This window comes from Hirundo rustica, chromosome 9 (assembly GCF_015227805.2).
Source record: "Hirundo rustica isolate bHirRus1 chromosome 9, bHirRus1.pri.v3, whole genome shotgun sequence".
Taxonomy (NCBI): Eukaryota; Metazoa; Chordata; class Aves; order Passeriformes; family Hirundinidae; genus Hirundo; species Hirundo rustica.
The window spans coordinates 19865894-19881429 of record NC_053458.1 but is presented as its reverse complement, the minus strand read 5'-3'; the positions used below and the strand labels follow the sequence as shown (position 1 = coordinate 19881429).

General features: G+C 39.2%; 1 protein-coding gene across 2 annotated transcripts; it reads right to left on the bottom strand.

The window, feature by feature from the left end:
* Positions 1 to 522: 522 nt before the first annotated feature.
* RNPC3 (RNA binding region (RNP1, RRM) containing 3) lies at positions 523 to 14394 on the bottom strand. 2 transcript variants are annotated; one of them, XM_040073200.1, is made up of 15 exons: positions 14129 to 14394; positions 13103 to 13150; positions 11825 to 11943; positions 11150 to 11230; positions 10346 to 10457; positions 9805 to 9873; positions 9065 to 9213; positions 8013 to 8138; positions 7153 to 7289; positions 6214 to 6375; positions 5954 to 6048; positions 5817 to 5875; positions 5165 to 5297; positions 4263 to 4335; positions 523 to 1668 (listed from the first exon to the last, which is right to left on the bottom strand). In XM_040073200.1, exons 1-14 carry the CDS (start codon positions 14384 to 14386, stop codon positions 4276 to 4278), a joined length of 1608 nt encoding a protein of 535 aa, XP_039929134.1. In that variant the 5' UTR covers positions 14387 to 14394; the 3' UTR covers positions 523 to 1668; positions 4263 to 4275. The 2 variants fall into 2 exon arrangements, with proteins under 2 accessions (XP_039929134.1, XP_039929133.1); XM_040073199.1 differs by having other exon boundaries at positions 523 to 747.
* Positions 14395 to 15536: the final 1142 nt, after the last annotated feature.

Genomic DNA, 15536 nt, shown 5'->3' with positions numbered 1-15536 from the left:
ACTGGAAAAAATAGCAAAGATAGACTTACTTAGATCCAGCCACCAATAGTGATTTAGACTGTTTGCAGCTGGAATAATGATAAACCTTTTACACCAGCCAGCTCCTACACCACCGACTATCATTTAGTCATTTATGGAATAACTTTAAGTCCACTGGACTAGTGTCTCTTGTCAATTAAATGTCATTGCAATGTTTCCCACATGGTTTTGGACAGTTCCTCTAACCAGCCCAATATGTAGCAAATCCTACTATGTGACTGCTGTTACTATCACCCTCAAGAGGGCAAGGACCACATCTATACCAGTTTTAATGGCTACTCTGGTTTTTATGACTTCAGTCTCACCAGTGAGTGTTCAAGCTGCAGATGAACAATGCAAGTTAATTACCGAGGAAGAACAGTGCCCAGTTTCACACTACAAATTCAGGCCAATGCACCAGTCGTTCTGCTTGGTATCCAAGATAAGATCTATCCCACTCAAAAGCCCAAGAACAAAAGTCGAAACAAAAAGATGGCAGCCAAATGAAGAGAAGGGAAATAATTTATTAGATTTCACAAGTAATCTAACATACATTTATGATGTAAGTCTTGTGATATTTAAAGATATGTGGAATCTTTAAGACAGTAAAATTTATTCTCTGCCTTAAATACTTTGGAAATGCTACTACGCACAGTTCAAGAGTCCTGATGATTACACTGCTTCTTCCCAGCTTGATAATACTTGAAAGAGATGGAACACAAAAGGGACCTGGAACATCACAAAGGCATGTTAAAAGTAAGAACTACCAAAAAACAGCAGTTACACTGGCTTTTGACAACTAAATTGAAAGATGCTTAGTGTTTTTTAAAAAGTGCTTAATGTCTGTGAAAAGTACATCTTAGTAAATGCAGGCTGTATTAATTTTATATTATAAAAAGTTAAACGGTAATGTAGAATGAAACCCACAGGAAACATGTAAGTCACTAGCAACGACACTACCTCAGTGCAGAGAGCAATCTAACCAAACTCAAACAACCAACAAAAAGGTAGCAGTGATTAATAGTTGATTATTAGTCCAGCCCCAATACTTAATTGCAAGATATAGTTAATTTTCATCTTTACTCAAAAAAAAGACTAAGTAAGGAATGTATAAACTAAATAAACTCCAGATTGTTTCTCATGTACCAGGACAACAGTAATCATCAAATGATCTAAAATTCTGGTCAACCCCTATTAAGGCTGCTCTGGAATGTATTTTAGCCAACATATTATATTCGTATGTATTTAAAGAAAAACAAGATAACTTGGTCAGTGTGAGCTCAGCACAGCTTCACACAGATCAACTGGTGTGAGCTAGAACTGTTCCACTAAGGAAGGAATAGGACAAATTAGTAGGGTATCTGAGGAAGAAGGAGAAGGCCACCTTTTAAGACTAAGAACCTTCACTGTGTCTATTCACACAACACAGACAACTCATTGGCTTCTTTTTTCCCCCCTGAAAGAAATTTGCTTTTTAAGATTATTAGATTAGCTCAAGTTTAAAACATGTTAACTCCTCCCCACACCTACTCTACATGAATATTTAATATGCAGTTGAGTGCTACAGGAAACATTGCACAAAAAAGGATACAACAAGAAAGGATACACTCTGCATGACAGTATTACTGCAGTATTTACGCAGGAATGTTTCTAAAGAAGAACAGCAGAATGTGGTTTAATTTTACTTGATTCTCAGTATTGCACACACATAATTTTATGTTACCTAGCAAAAAAAAGTAAATATGCCTCTTTGATAAAAAAACAGTTCTAACCCCTTATGAGATTTAATGAGAGCTGATAAGTCCATCAACACTAAACTTCATGTTCAAAAGTAAATACATTTTTGATATCTTGAACTATTAGGACACCAGCAGATTTTTCCATCTCTTTCAAGTCTTTGCCATTTTACAGACTGGCTTTATTTCCATCAGGTCCAAACCCCAATCATATTTCCATTTAATGCCAGCTTTCAAACAACTTCTTCCTAGAAGCTGGAGATCTCTCAACATCAGTTTCTTCCACATAACTTTTCTCCCAAAAAGTTGTAGCTACAGGAAAAAGTCACTTTAGGTGAACTTTTTGCCAGTACATCAATTAAAAAAAAAAAAAACATTTCAGCCAGCAAGGAGTTCTGCAGTATTTTTATAAACCATATATATTGTTTTGTCCAAAAAAAAAAAAGGATAAAGCCTTTGTAGAAAAAATTTAATTTAAAAAAAAAAAAACCACACCAAAAACCCCACAACAACCCTAAACTCAGGTTTTTATCATGTAATTTTGCATCATAAATCAGCATCCATCAGAATATTCCAGCAGGAACAGAAAAACAGTGATGCAGAAATAGGGTTCAGCTTAACCATTACTTGGGAAATACAGTGAATACTTTTTAATTAAACCCCATGGATCCTTGCAAACCTGTGTATGTTTACAACACATAAACAGTCAAGGTAAGTGAGAAGTTCTGCCCATGGACAGAACACCAGGGACACTTGTAAGATGGTAACTCATGGAAGACTTTCAGGTGCACAGTTAAATCTTGCCTAAGCATGGTTTGCTCACTCTAGAAAAAGCTTCTGAGTTGACCATCAACGTAATAACAAATAAGCACCCTGTTATTTTCTTTATGCGATTCAAGTATTTAGCATGTTTAATGAATTCAGAATTAATGTACAAAATTAGTTGAAAAGACATGGAATTCCTAAAAGAATAAACGTGTTCAGACTTCATCTATCAGGCTCTCCAATAGCTAAAGTGCTTCCAATTTTTAATCCAAGAAGCCTTAGTAATCTTATTAGACACTAGATAATACAAATAGAAGGCTTTTTATAACAAGAAAGGAGTGAGAAACAAGACTGAAATATTCTCATAAATATTTGATCCTAACAGAACACTTTAGTCAAGGCTCTCTTCTCTCTTTTCAATGACCACTATAGAAGAAGGCCTACAAAAAAAGTGATCCTTGACAAAACACAGATATTGCAAACCACAAACAGTAACAGAAAATAGGAAGTAAGACTGAATAGCATCTCAGCGATGAGGGAAACAAATCTGATTTTAAAAATCCTTAGACAATGGATAGAATGAAGAACTTAAAATTAGAGTAGTGGTAAAAATAGATATACTACCATCAGAAAAACCACACCGTGGGCTTTACAGCCAGTTTATAAAAATCAACAACCGTTCACAGCCTTTATTTCAAATTCAGGTTTTCTTCAAAGTAACAAGGATCAAACTCCAGATTAAAAACAAACCACGGGTTAAGTAATGTTTCATAAGCACTCAGGCTAAGATTTCAGTTAATTTTGTTTTAAGCAGAGGCACAACCAGAGTGATCTCAACTGTAACCAGAGATTAAGGTCAATGCCCTTTAAATTTGAGCTAGCTCATGTATCAGAGGGTGCAGATTGAGAAATAAATGCTTTTTATTCTTGCACCAGTTACTTCACATGGTCATTTGAGAGCTCACTATGTAAAGGTTTGCAGGCCATGAAACCACTCAGGTAAATTAGAGCTGATTTTGCTTGACTTACTCTCACATAAATGAAAAAAACAGAGTAGGTAGCAGTGATGTAAAGCTACATGGTAAGAAATAAAGTTAAATAACAACTTTCTGCTAGAAGTTACTTTCTCGCCAAAAATCACGACCTACACATTCCACAACAAAGGAAGCCTTGACCAATGCAATACTAAGCATAATTTTCCAACAGAATATCCTTCACTAATTCAGACAAGTTTAAAAGACGCTGCAACAGCATTAAGAATTCATTTTCTAAAGATAGCAAAGAACCTTTACAGTTTATTGCTGGAACCGGTTCTTCAGGATCACTTTACAAGGGCAGGGATGGTAAAGAAGGAGTTAAGAAGCAACACTTTTCAATACCAAAACCTTAGAAGATTTCTAAAAGATAACTGGTCCAATTCCACAAAATTATTCTCCTTATCTTTGCAGATTAAGGATTAGAGGAACTGACAAGTGCCCTATGATGTCAGGATTAGGAAAATACCAGTCTCTGAGGTTTTTAACAAAGAAAAAAAAGCTAAGTTTTCAACTTACACCAACTATATACCTTGCACTCTGTTTTTCTGATATAAGCACACATTTAAGAAAAGAAATTTGTATGGCACATTTCCTCTCCATCATCAGTATTCCTAAAGAAGCTGTTAAAGAGAGAGTAAATAAAACCAAACACTAACAAAACCCTCCAGCCCAATACTTTATTTTTACTTTCAGGCAGAGTCCATACCTTGTGCAGTGTTTTACTTTTTTCTTTTCCCTTCATTGGCATCCTGTTTTGGTCTAGCTGAACGAGCAAATTGCTTAGATTCTGTTAAGGACTACAAGTGTCTGGTAAGTAGAAGGCTTACATTTAGAAAAGCAAAAAAGATTACTCCTGAAAGTTAGTCTAGAAGGTGATCTTTATCTGTGCCTATTAGTCAAAGATTGGGACCACACTGATACACAGTACAGAAGTTATTAGAGAGCCTGTAAGGAGGACTAACTGGGAATGGGTTAGATGCAAACAGGGTAACTAGAGTAGGACAAATGCTTGATATTTACAAACTTCCAACCCAGCATGTTAATTCTTAACTTTGATGTCTCAGTATTTGGGAGGAAAAAACAGTAGAAGCAGCAGGTACTGGGGTTAATATGAGTATAAAGAAACGGAAATATTTAAGTGAAAAAAAAAAGATATTTTTAATTGAAAATAAGAAAGGACTCTCACGCAAAAAACCCAGTGCTATGCAATCAAAAAGTGACAGTTCCAGCTGAAAAACCCGTCTAGAGACCACTTACTCTAACAGGAATATTTCTTATGTTCTTGATTCTGTAAACACAGATCTAACCAAGTCAAAAACCTTGTATTTAATTTAAATACAGGGGTCATACAAGCTGTATTATCTTTTGTATTGTTTTTGCAGGATCAAAGATGTAAGACCAGTGAATTTTGTTCTTAAATACAGCACTTTTACTTTCCTGTTTCAGAAGAGTTGCCTCTCTATTTTTCAGCTACCAGAAATAGTGCAGTATGTTATGCTGACTGGTTTTCTTTTGGCATTTTCCATTTTGCAGAACACTATGACAACAAAACTAGAGACTGGCACAGATTAGAAAGAATATAATGTAAATGCTTGAAGAAAAGGATACAACCACCATGGGTTTTTCAAATAAGACATAGCCATTTGCTTCTTTTAGTGCTTTAGCAGCCGCTTTCTCATTGGGAAGTCCAATGAAGGCCTGTCCCTTCATACGGCCTTCTTTCATCAGACGGATATCAAACCTAGGGGTGCAGTGGAGAACTGGGAATTACTCAACTTTAACAACACACATTTCACAGTACAGATGCACTTTCATGCTTCACGTGGGAGAAACAGCAGAAACAGAAGCAAAGCCTACAAGGAGGCATGATGTCCATGGAGAACATTTTGCTTGGGGAAACCATTTACTAAAAGGTAATATTAAACCGCAGGATGCCAAATCGATGTGCAGGACTACTAAATAGGACATGCAGAATGATCAGATACACACATGCACAGTTCATTCTGTGTCACACAGCTGAGAAAAGCAAATCTGGGAATGAAAATATGAAGGCAAAAGAATAGTGTCTTCAGTCACTGTTCAGAAAATAATTCTATTTCTTAATCTTCATAAATGAAGATTTTTAGGTGTAACACATTTTTTTGTTTATGCAGAAACACAGAAAATGTGAATATGACTATTTTTAAAATTCTAGTTTTCAGCAGTGTCAGAGAAGTTAATATAAAAGGCTTCATTTTAACCAAGTATGAAATGAACTCACATATTGCGTTCCACCTCTGACTGGAAGTCGACGTATCTTCCAAAAATGAACTTAAGATCCTGAAATTAAAGTGCAGGTGTAAGAAAAACACTAAGAAAAAGCCTTTTGATAGGTATTTAATTTGCTTGTTTACCTACCTTTTCTTGAACTTGTTTAGCTAAATTCTTCACATATATCCTGCAATTTGGATCACCAGGCTCGTAGTTTTTGAAAACAGAGTATTTTTCCATTTCTTGAAGACAAAAAAAATAAACCATGCTTTAGGTCCCTTACTTTGCACATTTGCTCAATATAAATGAATTTACTGTATGCTCAATTAAGAAAAGAAACACTTATTTAAGCTATTTGTTGCAACAAATCAAAAAGCTATTACTAGATAATCCATTCTCAGTTATACCTTCTCTAGAAAGTCTGTTTTTTTCTAGATCCTTTCTAGAAATAAATTCTGATGGTATTTCATCATCCTCCTCTTCTGTTTCCATTTTATCATTCGAGCTAGGCGCTGGGAAAATCCTTCCAAAGCCTGTATTATTGATTTCTTCTGTGGTTGCATAAAGGTCTGAAATTTCAACAAATTCTGTAAGTGGTTTGTACATTTATTCTCACCAAGATCAAGAGTCAGCAAGAAAACCATTCTATTTCCAGCAACACTGTAACAGAGCAGACTTTGTAAGACAATTTGAATACATCCTTAAAAGAGTCGTAATCCCAGGTTTGACAAGAGCGCCTGCTCTGTACAGTCCTATAAAACCCCACGTAGTACAAAGAAAGGCCATGCCATACATTAGTTAGCATAAAACTTGTCTTCCTGTTCAATCCTGTATCCATTTCACTATTTTCGCTTAAAGACACTGGATATTATCGTAAAGTACCAAGAACCACAGATTGACCATAACCCCCTAAAAAGCCATCACACCTCATTGCTATCATTGCCCAGGATTTTTATGGCAGTGCACCAAAGAAAAGGGATGGCAGTCACTCAGATTCTGCTCTCTAAGAGCTGAAAAAGGAAAATCTGAAACTAGCCTGATATCTTCATTTACACCACAGAACACTGAAAATTTGTAACATTTGCATCCTAACATTCAAAAGACAGTGCAATTTACCATAAACCTATAGAGCACATGGGACAGCAACCTTAAAAATCCTCTGGATCTTTTCCAAAGCTTGTAACATGGGGAAAACAGCAAATACAAATATGATGCAACTTGGTGTTGAAAACTCTGATGCAATAAGGGAAAAGAAAAGAAATTTCCTGGTGTAAATTTCAGCACCCTTTTACATACTGAAGCCACGACTTTAACATTAAATACGTGTGAAGTACAAACTCTCTTACCATTTTTTTCTTCTTTTTCTGAGTTTATCTGCAGAACAGCTGGGATCTCAGTACTAATATGAAACTCTATTTTTTTATGACCTACATGCTGCGGCTGCTCAAAGACATCCGAAGGTGACAGTGTAGGGTGCGAGTTACTGTTTAAAACAACAACACACTGATGAATGCATGGTCAAATACAAGATTTCTTCCAATCAGATCTCATGCTATTGTTTACCACAAACACACATTCTCCATTTCATACATTTCACCCAACAAGAGTTTCAGGTGATTACAATGCTGCAGATACAGTAGGTATGTCTGGCAGTGGGAGCAAAACCAACAATCATGTACTAAAGTTCAATGCACACAGGCATTTATTATAACCTTCACCAGTACCTTAAGTATGAAAAAATAACTGGCCTTGCTGCTGGTCTCACCTAGAGTATAAAATATACTAAAATTTTAAAAAATGTAGCAAATCACTTGGAAGAAGCAGGCAGCCATTAGTAAAAATGCATTCACAATCATTTATCACAACAAAGAAATTCTGCACTGCTGTCCACTGTGGCATAGAACTGCAGTTCCAAGACCCAAACTTATTTTAAAGCAAGCCAGTTTCTATTCTTCTAGTGTCATAGTTTTAATTTTTTGTTTTAGGAAGTAGTCCAACAATAAATCCAAATTGCTTCTGTCACAGCTGTGATGTGAAACTGGTTATCTTTTTATGAAAATGAATTTCTATTAGTTTGACAGGAAGAGAAACGGAGCTTGAATCAGGCACATTTTAAGGTTGTTGAGCAGACTTTAGTTCAAACTAGAGGAAAATTTGGATTTTTAGAGCAATAAAATCAATAGTATTAAGTCCAAAAACCACAAACCTGTGGGAAGTACACACAGGAACATTCAACATGTCTTTAATTCTTTGCTTTTTTCTAACACCACGTTTCTTTGTGTTTATTGGTCTTTTAGGCTGAAGGGTTGCTAATTCCATCAACTTGGTCATTCTATTTTAAATAGAAATAAAAACAAAACAAAAACAAGGAGGTTTACAGTTTATTTGTAAGTTATTTTAAAAAACCCTCATTTTAAAAACCCTCCCCCTTTCCTTAAAGCCCTTGACATGAAACTCTTCAGAATTATAAACCTACCTACCTTAAAACTGAAACTGTAACACACAGGGAAACAATATAAACAGAGCACTTGAGGACTGACCAAAATCCTAACATGTCAGTGATGCCCTTCCTTCCCCAGGCATGCTCCTTGCTGGGACACTGAAGCTGTGATGCCCCAGGCTGAACCTGATTTTGTAACACTCAACAAGGGTACCTTTTTCCAAATGATGTGTTTTTCCAAATACAGCATAGGGACTTTCTGATTTACTTTTGAGTTGAGACAGCAGAGAAAAAAAGCTGCTTTTTAATTTAGTGTTAGTTTAAAGATGAAAAAAATACAGCTATGATGTAATTCAGTCCCAAAACTGCAAGAGAATCATCAACATAAATATCATCCCTACCAATACCTGCTGATGTGCAAAGAATGTTCTGGAAGTTGGTATGCACGTATGATTCAGCTGAGGAGACAATTTAGAAAGGTGTGGAACAATGAAGACTGCAGAAAATAATATTTTTGCTTCCTTACATCTGTAACTCTTCAAGCAGAGTTTCTGTTTAGTTGGGTTTTTTTGGACATGGGAACAAATGAAAATTTGCACACCAATAGGCCACTTTCCTTTTCTTACTGCATTTAAACCTGCACTGGCCTTCTGCACTCTAGAGTTTCTCTAAGCATCTGTAAAGATTTCTACATACTCTCTACTAGATGCTACATCTATATACTGCAAACATTACCCTCTGCTGAACTAGAAGCTAGAAAAGTAAAACCACCACTTTAAGCGAGCCCAACACCTTGCAAATGACTGTAAAATGCATACCTCTCCTTTTCCTCATCATTATCACTTTCATATTCTGATTCATCCCCACTAGACAGTCGTTCTTCTTCCTCTTCAGGCAAAGGAGGCTCTTCAGGAGGAAGAGGTGGGATTGGAGGAGGTGGCACAGGCACTGGTAAGTACTCTTCATACTAATAATGGGGGGAAAGTTTAAAAATTAAACTCTATAAAGGAAAAAACCTAAATGTATATTGTTTCTTCAATAAAAACAGACAAAGCAATAGATGATAATTAAACAAATTATTTTCTCAAAGCATACTTATAGGGATCTAGATACCATTTTGGTAAACTGCATTACCAGTGAAAAACTTTCCACAAGCAAAAAAAAAAATCTGCTTTCTGAAGCGTAACAGTGAATGTTTTAATTCTTTTAAGTTGAGGTGATAAAAAATACAGCAACTGCGGCTTTGGATTTTCACTTTGCACTCAGCGTCAAGGACTTTCCCAAGAAGAACATAGTCAAAGCATATAGGTGGAGGCTTAGGCTCCAAAGCCATCTCAGCTTCAACAGTGAACCAACAGTTTGAAGCATTCCAGTGCTGCTACCATAGACGGGTATTTCTTTGTTCTAAGTACAGTCAAAAGAATTGCTTTAGAAGACCAACCCAATGTACCCAACAGGACTTGCAATCCCCTTAAAATTCAGATCTCCTACCATGCTGCTAACATTTTAAATTGTGAATCAATTCTACAGTACTGAAAACATATATTTAAAATGCTACCGTGGGAGGGCGAGCAGTAATTGGTCCAAAAGGTGGAGGAAGATTCATTTTATTCATCAGATGAAGTACCTGAAATGAGTCAAATATGCAGGTTTCCTTTGAGTAAGTTAGTGATAACAATTCCTTGCTAGGTAAAACAGCCAATCACTCCTGGCACGTGTAAATCAGCACAGTTTTAATGCTCATGAACAATGGGAAACCTGTGTTTGAGATCCAACACTAATAGTCAATATAAGCAACACCCTAACAAGACTAATATGAAAAGGACAGAATCTTCTCAGAGTGAAATTCCAGGTACTCAAATCACATCTAAGGAAGAGCATATCCATTTAAGTCTTCAGTTTCAATTAAGTAATCTACCTCAGGTTAATAAAATGTCATTACCTCAGCACAGCAAAAAACTAAGATTGGTTAACACTATCACAGAAAAACCAAGTTCGTATTTACTATGAGAAAAATAATTACTTCTGTGGATAACTAAAAGAGGAAAAGTTCACTGTTTTTAAATTTATACTCTTTTTTCCTCCTGTTTTTTACTTACCTGGACATAAAATTTGGGCACGCTTGCCAAGGCATTTGCTATATTTGCTAGAATTGCACTTGAAGGTGGCGGATACAAATATTTGAGGCAAGAATTGATGGGAAAGGTGAGGCTGAGGAAAAAAGATTGAAAACAAGACCTTAACAATACTGCCACTTAATCACCTGTAACAATGTTTACTAGAGGCTTAACTATTGCTTACATCTGAAGTAACACTGAAATACTATCACTTCCCCTTGAACAGTTTTGGGCCACTTACGACGCCTTTAACATCAAGGAGTAGTCCCCAGTGCATGACAGATGTACTGGGCTTGGGCATAATGAAAGTATCAAGCCATGCAGAAGCCTAAAGCAAACAGAAACAATCAACATGTCCAAAACCAAAAGCACAGCATAGCTGGCTGTACAAATATCATAAGCTCAAAGGGCTGCATTAGCTTAAAAAATTTACTATTTCCTGTATGCTATAATAAAAATAGGGGGAAAAAAGAAGAAACATGAGGAAAAACAAGTCAGTGGTATTCTGCTGTTAACACTGGGAGAACCCCAGCCTTCCCCAAGGAAGCAATGCATAGTGCTAGAAGGCTGTTCCACAACTTCACAGCTAAAGCACCAGTCACCACCCAGCTGTGAGGATTCTAAACTTGAGGAACTGAAACTTCATCTTTATAACAACTTCTACAGCTATGCATGAGCAACAGCAGCATAGAAGAAACAAAACTCGTGTTCAGCAGTACGTAACGCATTTCAAAATAATCTGTAACAGAATAAAACAATTAGGAAAAACAAAAACCTAACACTAACCCATGGTTGGGTGCAATTCCATTCTCTATTTTAACACAGTTCAGTTCTATCTTCTCTTCTTCTTTCACTGGTTCTTCTAAACTGAAAATTAATTTAGTCTTAATTAAAACAGGGCAAAATTCAAGTATGCCTTATGTAATGTATAAAGTATGCATCATGTATTAATAAATACAAAAAATAAATTAGCACAGGTATTCTAACATCTCTTACCAGTTGCATTACTACAGCTGTTATCAATTCTTCATAATTAATACATGTGGATAATTACAGTAATAACAATGTTTTAAAATAAATACTTATGTAGATTTAAGTAAATCTCCCTATATTCAAACACTCCTGACTTAAATCCACCCACAGGAAAAGAACTGAAATTATCATGCACTCTGTTCAGAGACCATAAATTCCAAGGTATTAAATTATCAATTTGTTCATATTCAGAAAGTATTTTTAATTAAGCACGATCACATAGCCTTTACCACTAATTTACACATTCCACAGGTAATGACAGTTCTGCTGGGAGGAATGCAGTCACTCCCCTGTAGATCTGAACCTGTTTACTAAGACTTTCAGGTGGTTACAATTTATGCTTTGAGCTAAAAGTACTACCAAAGTATCAGAACCCATAATCCCCTTTATTTAACCACAGAGAAAAGAAGGAAATTATTCTGCACATACCTTTTGCTCTTGTCTGAGACAGAAGGCTGACTAAGTACCTGTGCACTCTCTTGCTCCTTTGCAAATTCAACAACTAACGTGTGACCTAAAAGTTTCAGCTGATGCAGTCTTGATAACGCCTTCAAGTAATTACAGAGGAGAAAAGAAAGGGAAGAGGAAAAACATGAGGATTATTTTAAAGCATAACTGTTTTTCTTTTGAGTGATACACTGGCCATAGGATGCAGTCCTAGCTGCTCTAAGCTAACTCTGTGCTGCTATGGACACGAGAGTTCCACACTGTTTGTGTCTTCCCAGCCCCACTTTTAGCAGCATTTCCTGCTGGCAGGAAGGAAAGGGACCAGGCTGGACAGGCAGAACCACTGCAGAGGTCACCTGAACACAGCAGCAGCCTTAACAACCAGACTTTCCACACAGCCAACTTAATTGCTGGAATTTCAAGTAACCAGCCTTTTGCTCATGAAGTACACACGTGCTAAACTCTGTCAGTAACAGCTAGGAATTTTAAAATCAAAATTCTAACAGTGGCACTAGGAAGATCCAGCATTCTTCAAGTCCAGAACCCAACAGGCTGCTAACAATTGGCACACGCACCTAATTCACCCCATTCACCTCAAACAGTCTTTAACTTTTTTAGTCTTTAAAGTGTGACTAAAAAAAAAAAAACAAACCAAAAACACCACCACAACAACAACAAAGAAACAAACAAACAAACACAACAACAACACCAAAAAAACCACCCCAAGATATAAGGGGTAAGTTCTGACACAGCCTTTTTAAACCAGACTACTATTTAAAAAGCATTATTAGTATCACCTTTTTGGCATTCATATCCACTCTTAATACAGTAGTTTTCTTATCAAAGTTGGGCATTCAAGGCATACTTGGGTTGTGAGTATCACTAGGGCTGACTCTTGCAGCCAATACACTATTACACAGGAGACAAGGAAACTCTGTTTGCTTTACAGTTGGTCTATAAATGCTCACACATCCTAAAGAGGCTCTGATCACACAGCTTCTGTAAGTTTGCCAGGCTCTGTGTGACAGGCTGGATCAGATGACTTCCACACACCCTTTCAATCCACCCTTCTTAGAGCTCTACAGAAGTGTTCAAGAATTTCATCAAGTCCTGCAGGCAAATCATGAAACAGAACTCTAATACTACGTTGTGCTGCTTTGTTTTTTCCCTAGCACTAAGTACCAGATGATGTGTAAACCATATTACAGCACTGGAAATGCAGTGCTTTGCTAAAACATTAATAACAAACTCAATACAAACCTTTGCAGCTGCATTTTCACTGGGAAAGGTGGCAAAAGCAGTATGTTTCTAGAAAACAAAACAAAAGTTATAATGTATTTGAATCAAAAAGGAAGAGACTGCACATAAAACACTGAGCCACAAGCACTTTGTTAGTGCAAGTTTATGTACTCGAAAGCTTCCAGATGGTAGTCATCTAATTCCCATTCGGGACAAACACGAAGAACTAGAAAACGTTTTTCTAATTAATTTAGGAAAAATACCTCCTGCAGTCAAAATTAAGACATGAGCTCATCAGTTTGAGGAATACAAGACAACTGTTTTTTTTCCTAGCAAGCAAAACCCATTCTAAACTGCAAGAAAGTATATATGGATAAAGAGAGCGAATCCTCTTCCAAACCCAAAAATTCATTTGAGCACCTCACAAAACATTTTCATCCAAGTAACTCCTAAAAGTAATACTCTTTCTGCTACAAAAGTTGCAACTATTGTGCTCTGAACGCTTGAATGGTTTCTAACTTTCCCCCCTAACTTTCCCAACTAAATCAAATCCTCGCGGAATACACATTTCAAAGTTAAATGTGTTTTAACAAACTTTATTACCCCATCTTGCCACTACGTGATTCCATACCCAAAATCATTGCAACAAAGTCCGTATATCTGATCTCCTCTATAAGGCATGATCCTGATAAAATATGCAGACATCACCTATCTGCAGTTCTGCAAAATACAAGGCTGTTTATGAAGAGTATATATGACAAAACAAGTACATCCATATTTCCATAACCTGGCGGAAGAAGAAAGCAAAACAGGGATTTCGAGACCTGTGAAACTGCATCCCTGCACGACCAAGAGGTCTGTCCGCACCGCCTCAGCGGCAGCAGCGAGAGGCCAAAGCCGCGGGCACAGGGCTGGCGGCGGCCGGGACGAACGCGGAGCCGGCCGCTGCCCCGCCCGCCCCGCGGGGCTCCCCGGGAGCGGGACCCCGCGCCCTGCCTGGCCCCGGGCTCAGCCCCGCCTGCGGCCCGCCTCGGCCCCGGCCCTCACCAGCCGCCCGTGGTCCGACAGGACGCGCACAGACACGGCCCCGAAGTGCTGCAGCAGATCCTCCTTCTCCGCCGCCGTCAGCTCGGCGGGCAGGTGCCGCACCAGCAGCGTGCGCCCGCGTCGCCGCGAGACGCCGGGGTGCGGCGGGACGCCGGGGTGCGGCGGGACGGCGCCCAGCGCGGGTCCCGGGCCCGGCCCCGGGCCGCCCGCGGGTCCCGGGCCGCCCGCCCGCAGCTCCTCCGCACCCGGCGCCGCCATCGCCGCGCACGGCCGGCAACGCCGCGCGCCGCCGGAGCCAGCGGCGCAAATCGCGCGAGAGCCGGGGCGAGGCCGCCGCCTCAGGTCTCGCGAGACCGGCGCCTTGGGCGGAGGTGGCGGGAGGCGGGAGCTGGGTCGAGAGCGGCCTCTCTCCGCTGAGGGCGCCTGGGTCGGTGATACTGGTCCCGAGCGAGACCGGGGATCTAATCCTGTAATGCTTAGGAACTTGTCTTCACACCAAATCCTCAGAAGTGTTGTTCTCAAAAGTGCCCTCTCAGCCTTAGTTGCAGACACTTGTCCCTCCCTCCCTGACCTGAACAGCGAGGTATTGAGGCCTGGCTGGGACAGGGAGGAACCTGCTGCCTCGATGCAGCAGCTGTGCCTGGCCGAGGGAAACACAGCCATACCTCTGACGGGATGTAATATGTAATTACACTTGTCACGCCATGATGGACAGATTCCTGCCACTTAACGCTGCAGCCACAATAGGCAGCTCTGAAGCCTGCCTTGTTTTGGAGCTCAAAAGAGGGTGAAATCCCCAACCTCGACTGATGAAATCTCAGGTCTTAACTGTGCTTAATTGGCTGTTTTGTGGCTGGCAAAAGCCCTGCCTGCCTGTGTCACTTGCCACTGGCCATGAGTCCCACAGAGGCCCAGCACCCGATGCTGCAGTGCAGGGCCTGGAGGACTTGGTGGCTTTGAGCAGCTGGGGCACACAGGGACACCCAGACTCTGGCACTGGGCTGGGCTGCACTGGAGCCAGCCACTGAGAAAACATGTTTGGTGCCTGGTCAATAGCTATGGGTGATTCCTACACGTCTCCATATGAAAAGCAAAGCCTTCAGTCCATAAAGTTCTCATGGCCTCAGTTTTCCTGAACGGTTGTGATGGACCTGGTGCCGTGTTCACGGTGCACCTGAAGGGTCTTTGCTGCGTGTGTTTGGTGACTGAACTGACAGTTTGGGCAAAGACATGGCCACTGTGGGTGGTCACAGCGGTCTCAGGTTGATCAAATGACAATCTAAATGCATTTGGGAAGGAGTTGGGTAAAACGTCTAGAAGGATCTATGAGAAAAGTTGAAATGCAGGAACAGTTTCTTACAGGAACTGTTACTGCTTTTTGTTGCTGCCATAAGTATAAGCTAGGAAA

Excerpts from the sequence above, each read along its gene's own strand:
- RNPC3 (XM_040073200.1), bottom strand. The coding sequence starts at position 14,386 with ATGGCGGCGCCGGGTGCGGAGGAGCTGCGGGCGGGCGGCCCGGGACCC. Across the intron at positions 5,876-5,953 it reads CTAAACAAGTTCAAGAAAAG|GATCTTAAGTTCATTTTTGG; the intron begins GTAGGTAAACAA and ends CTTTAATTTCAG. Across the intron at positions 5,298-5,816 it reads TCAGAGGTGGAACGCAATAT|GTTTGATATCCGTCTGATGA; the intron begins GTGAGTTCATTT and ends CTGCACCCCTAG.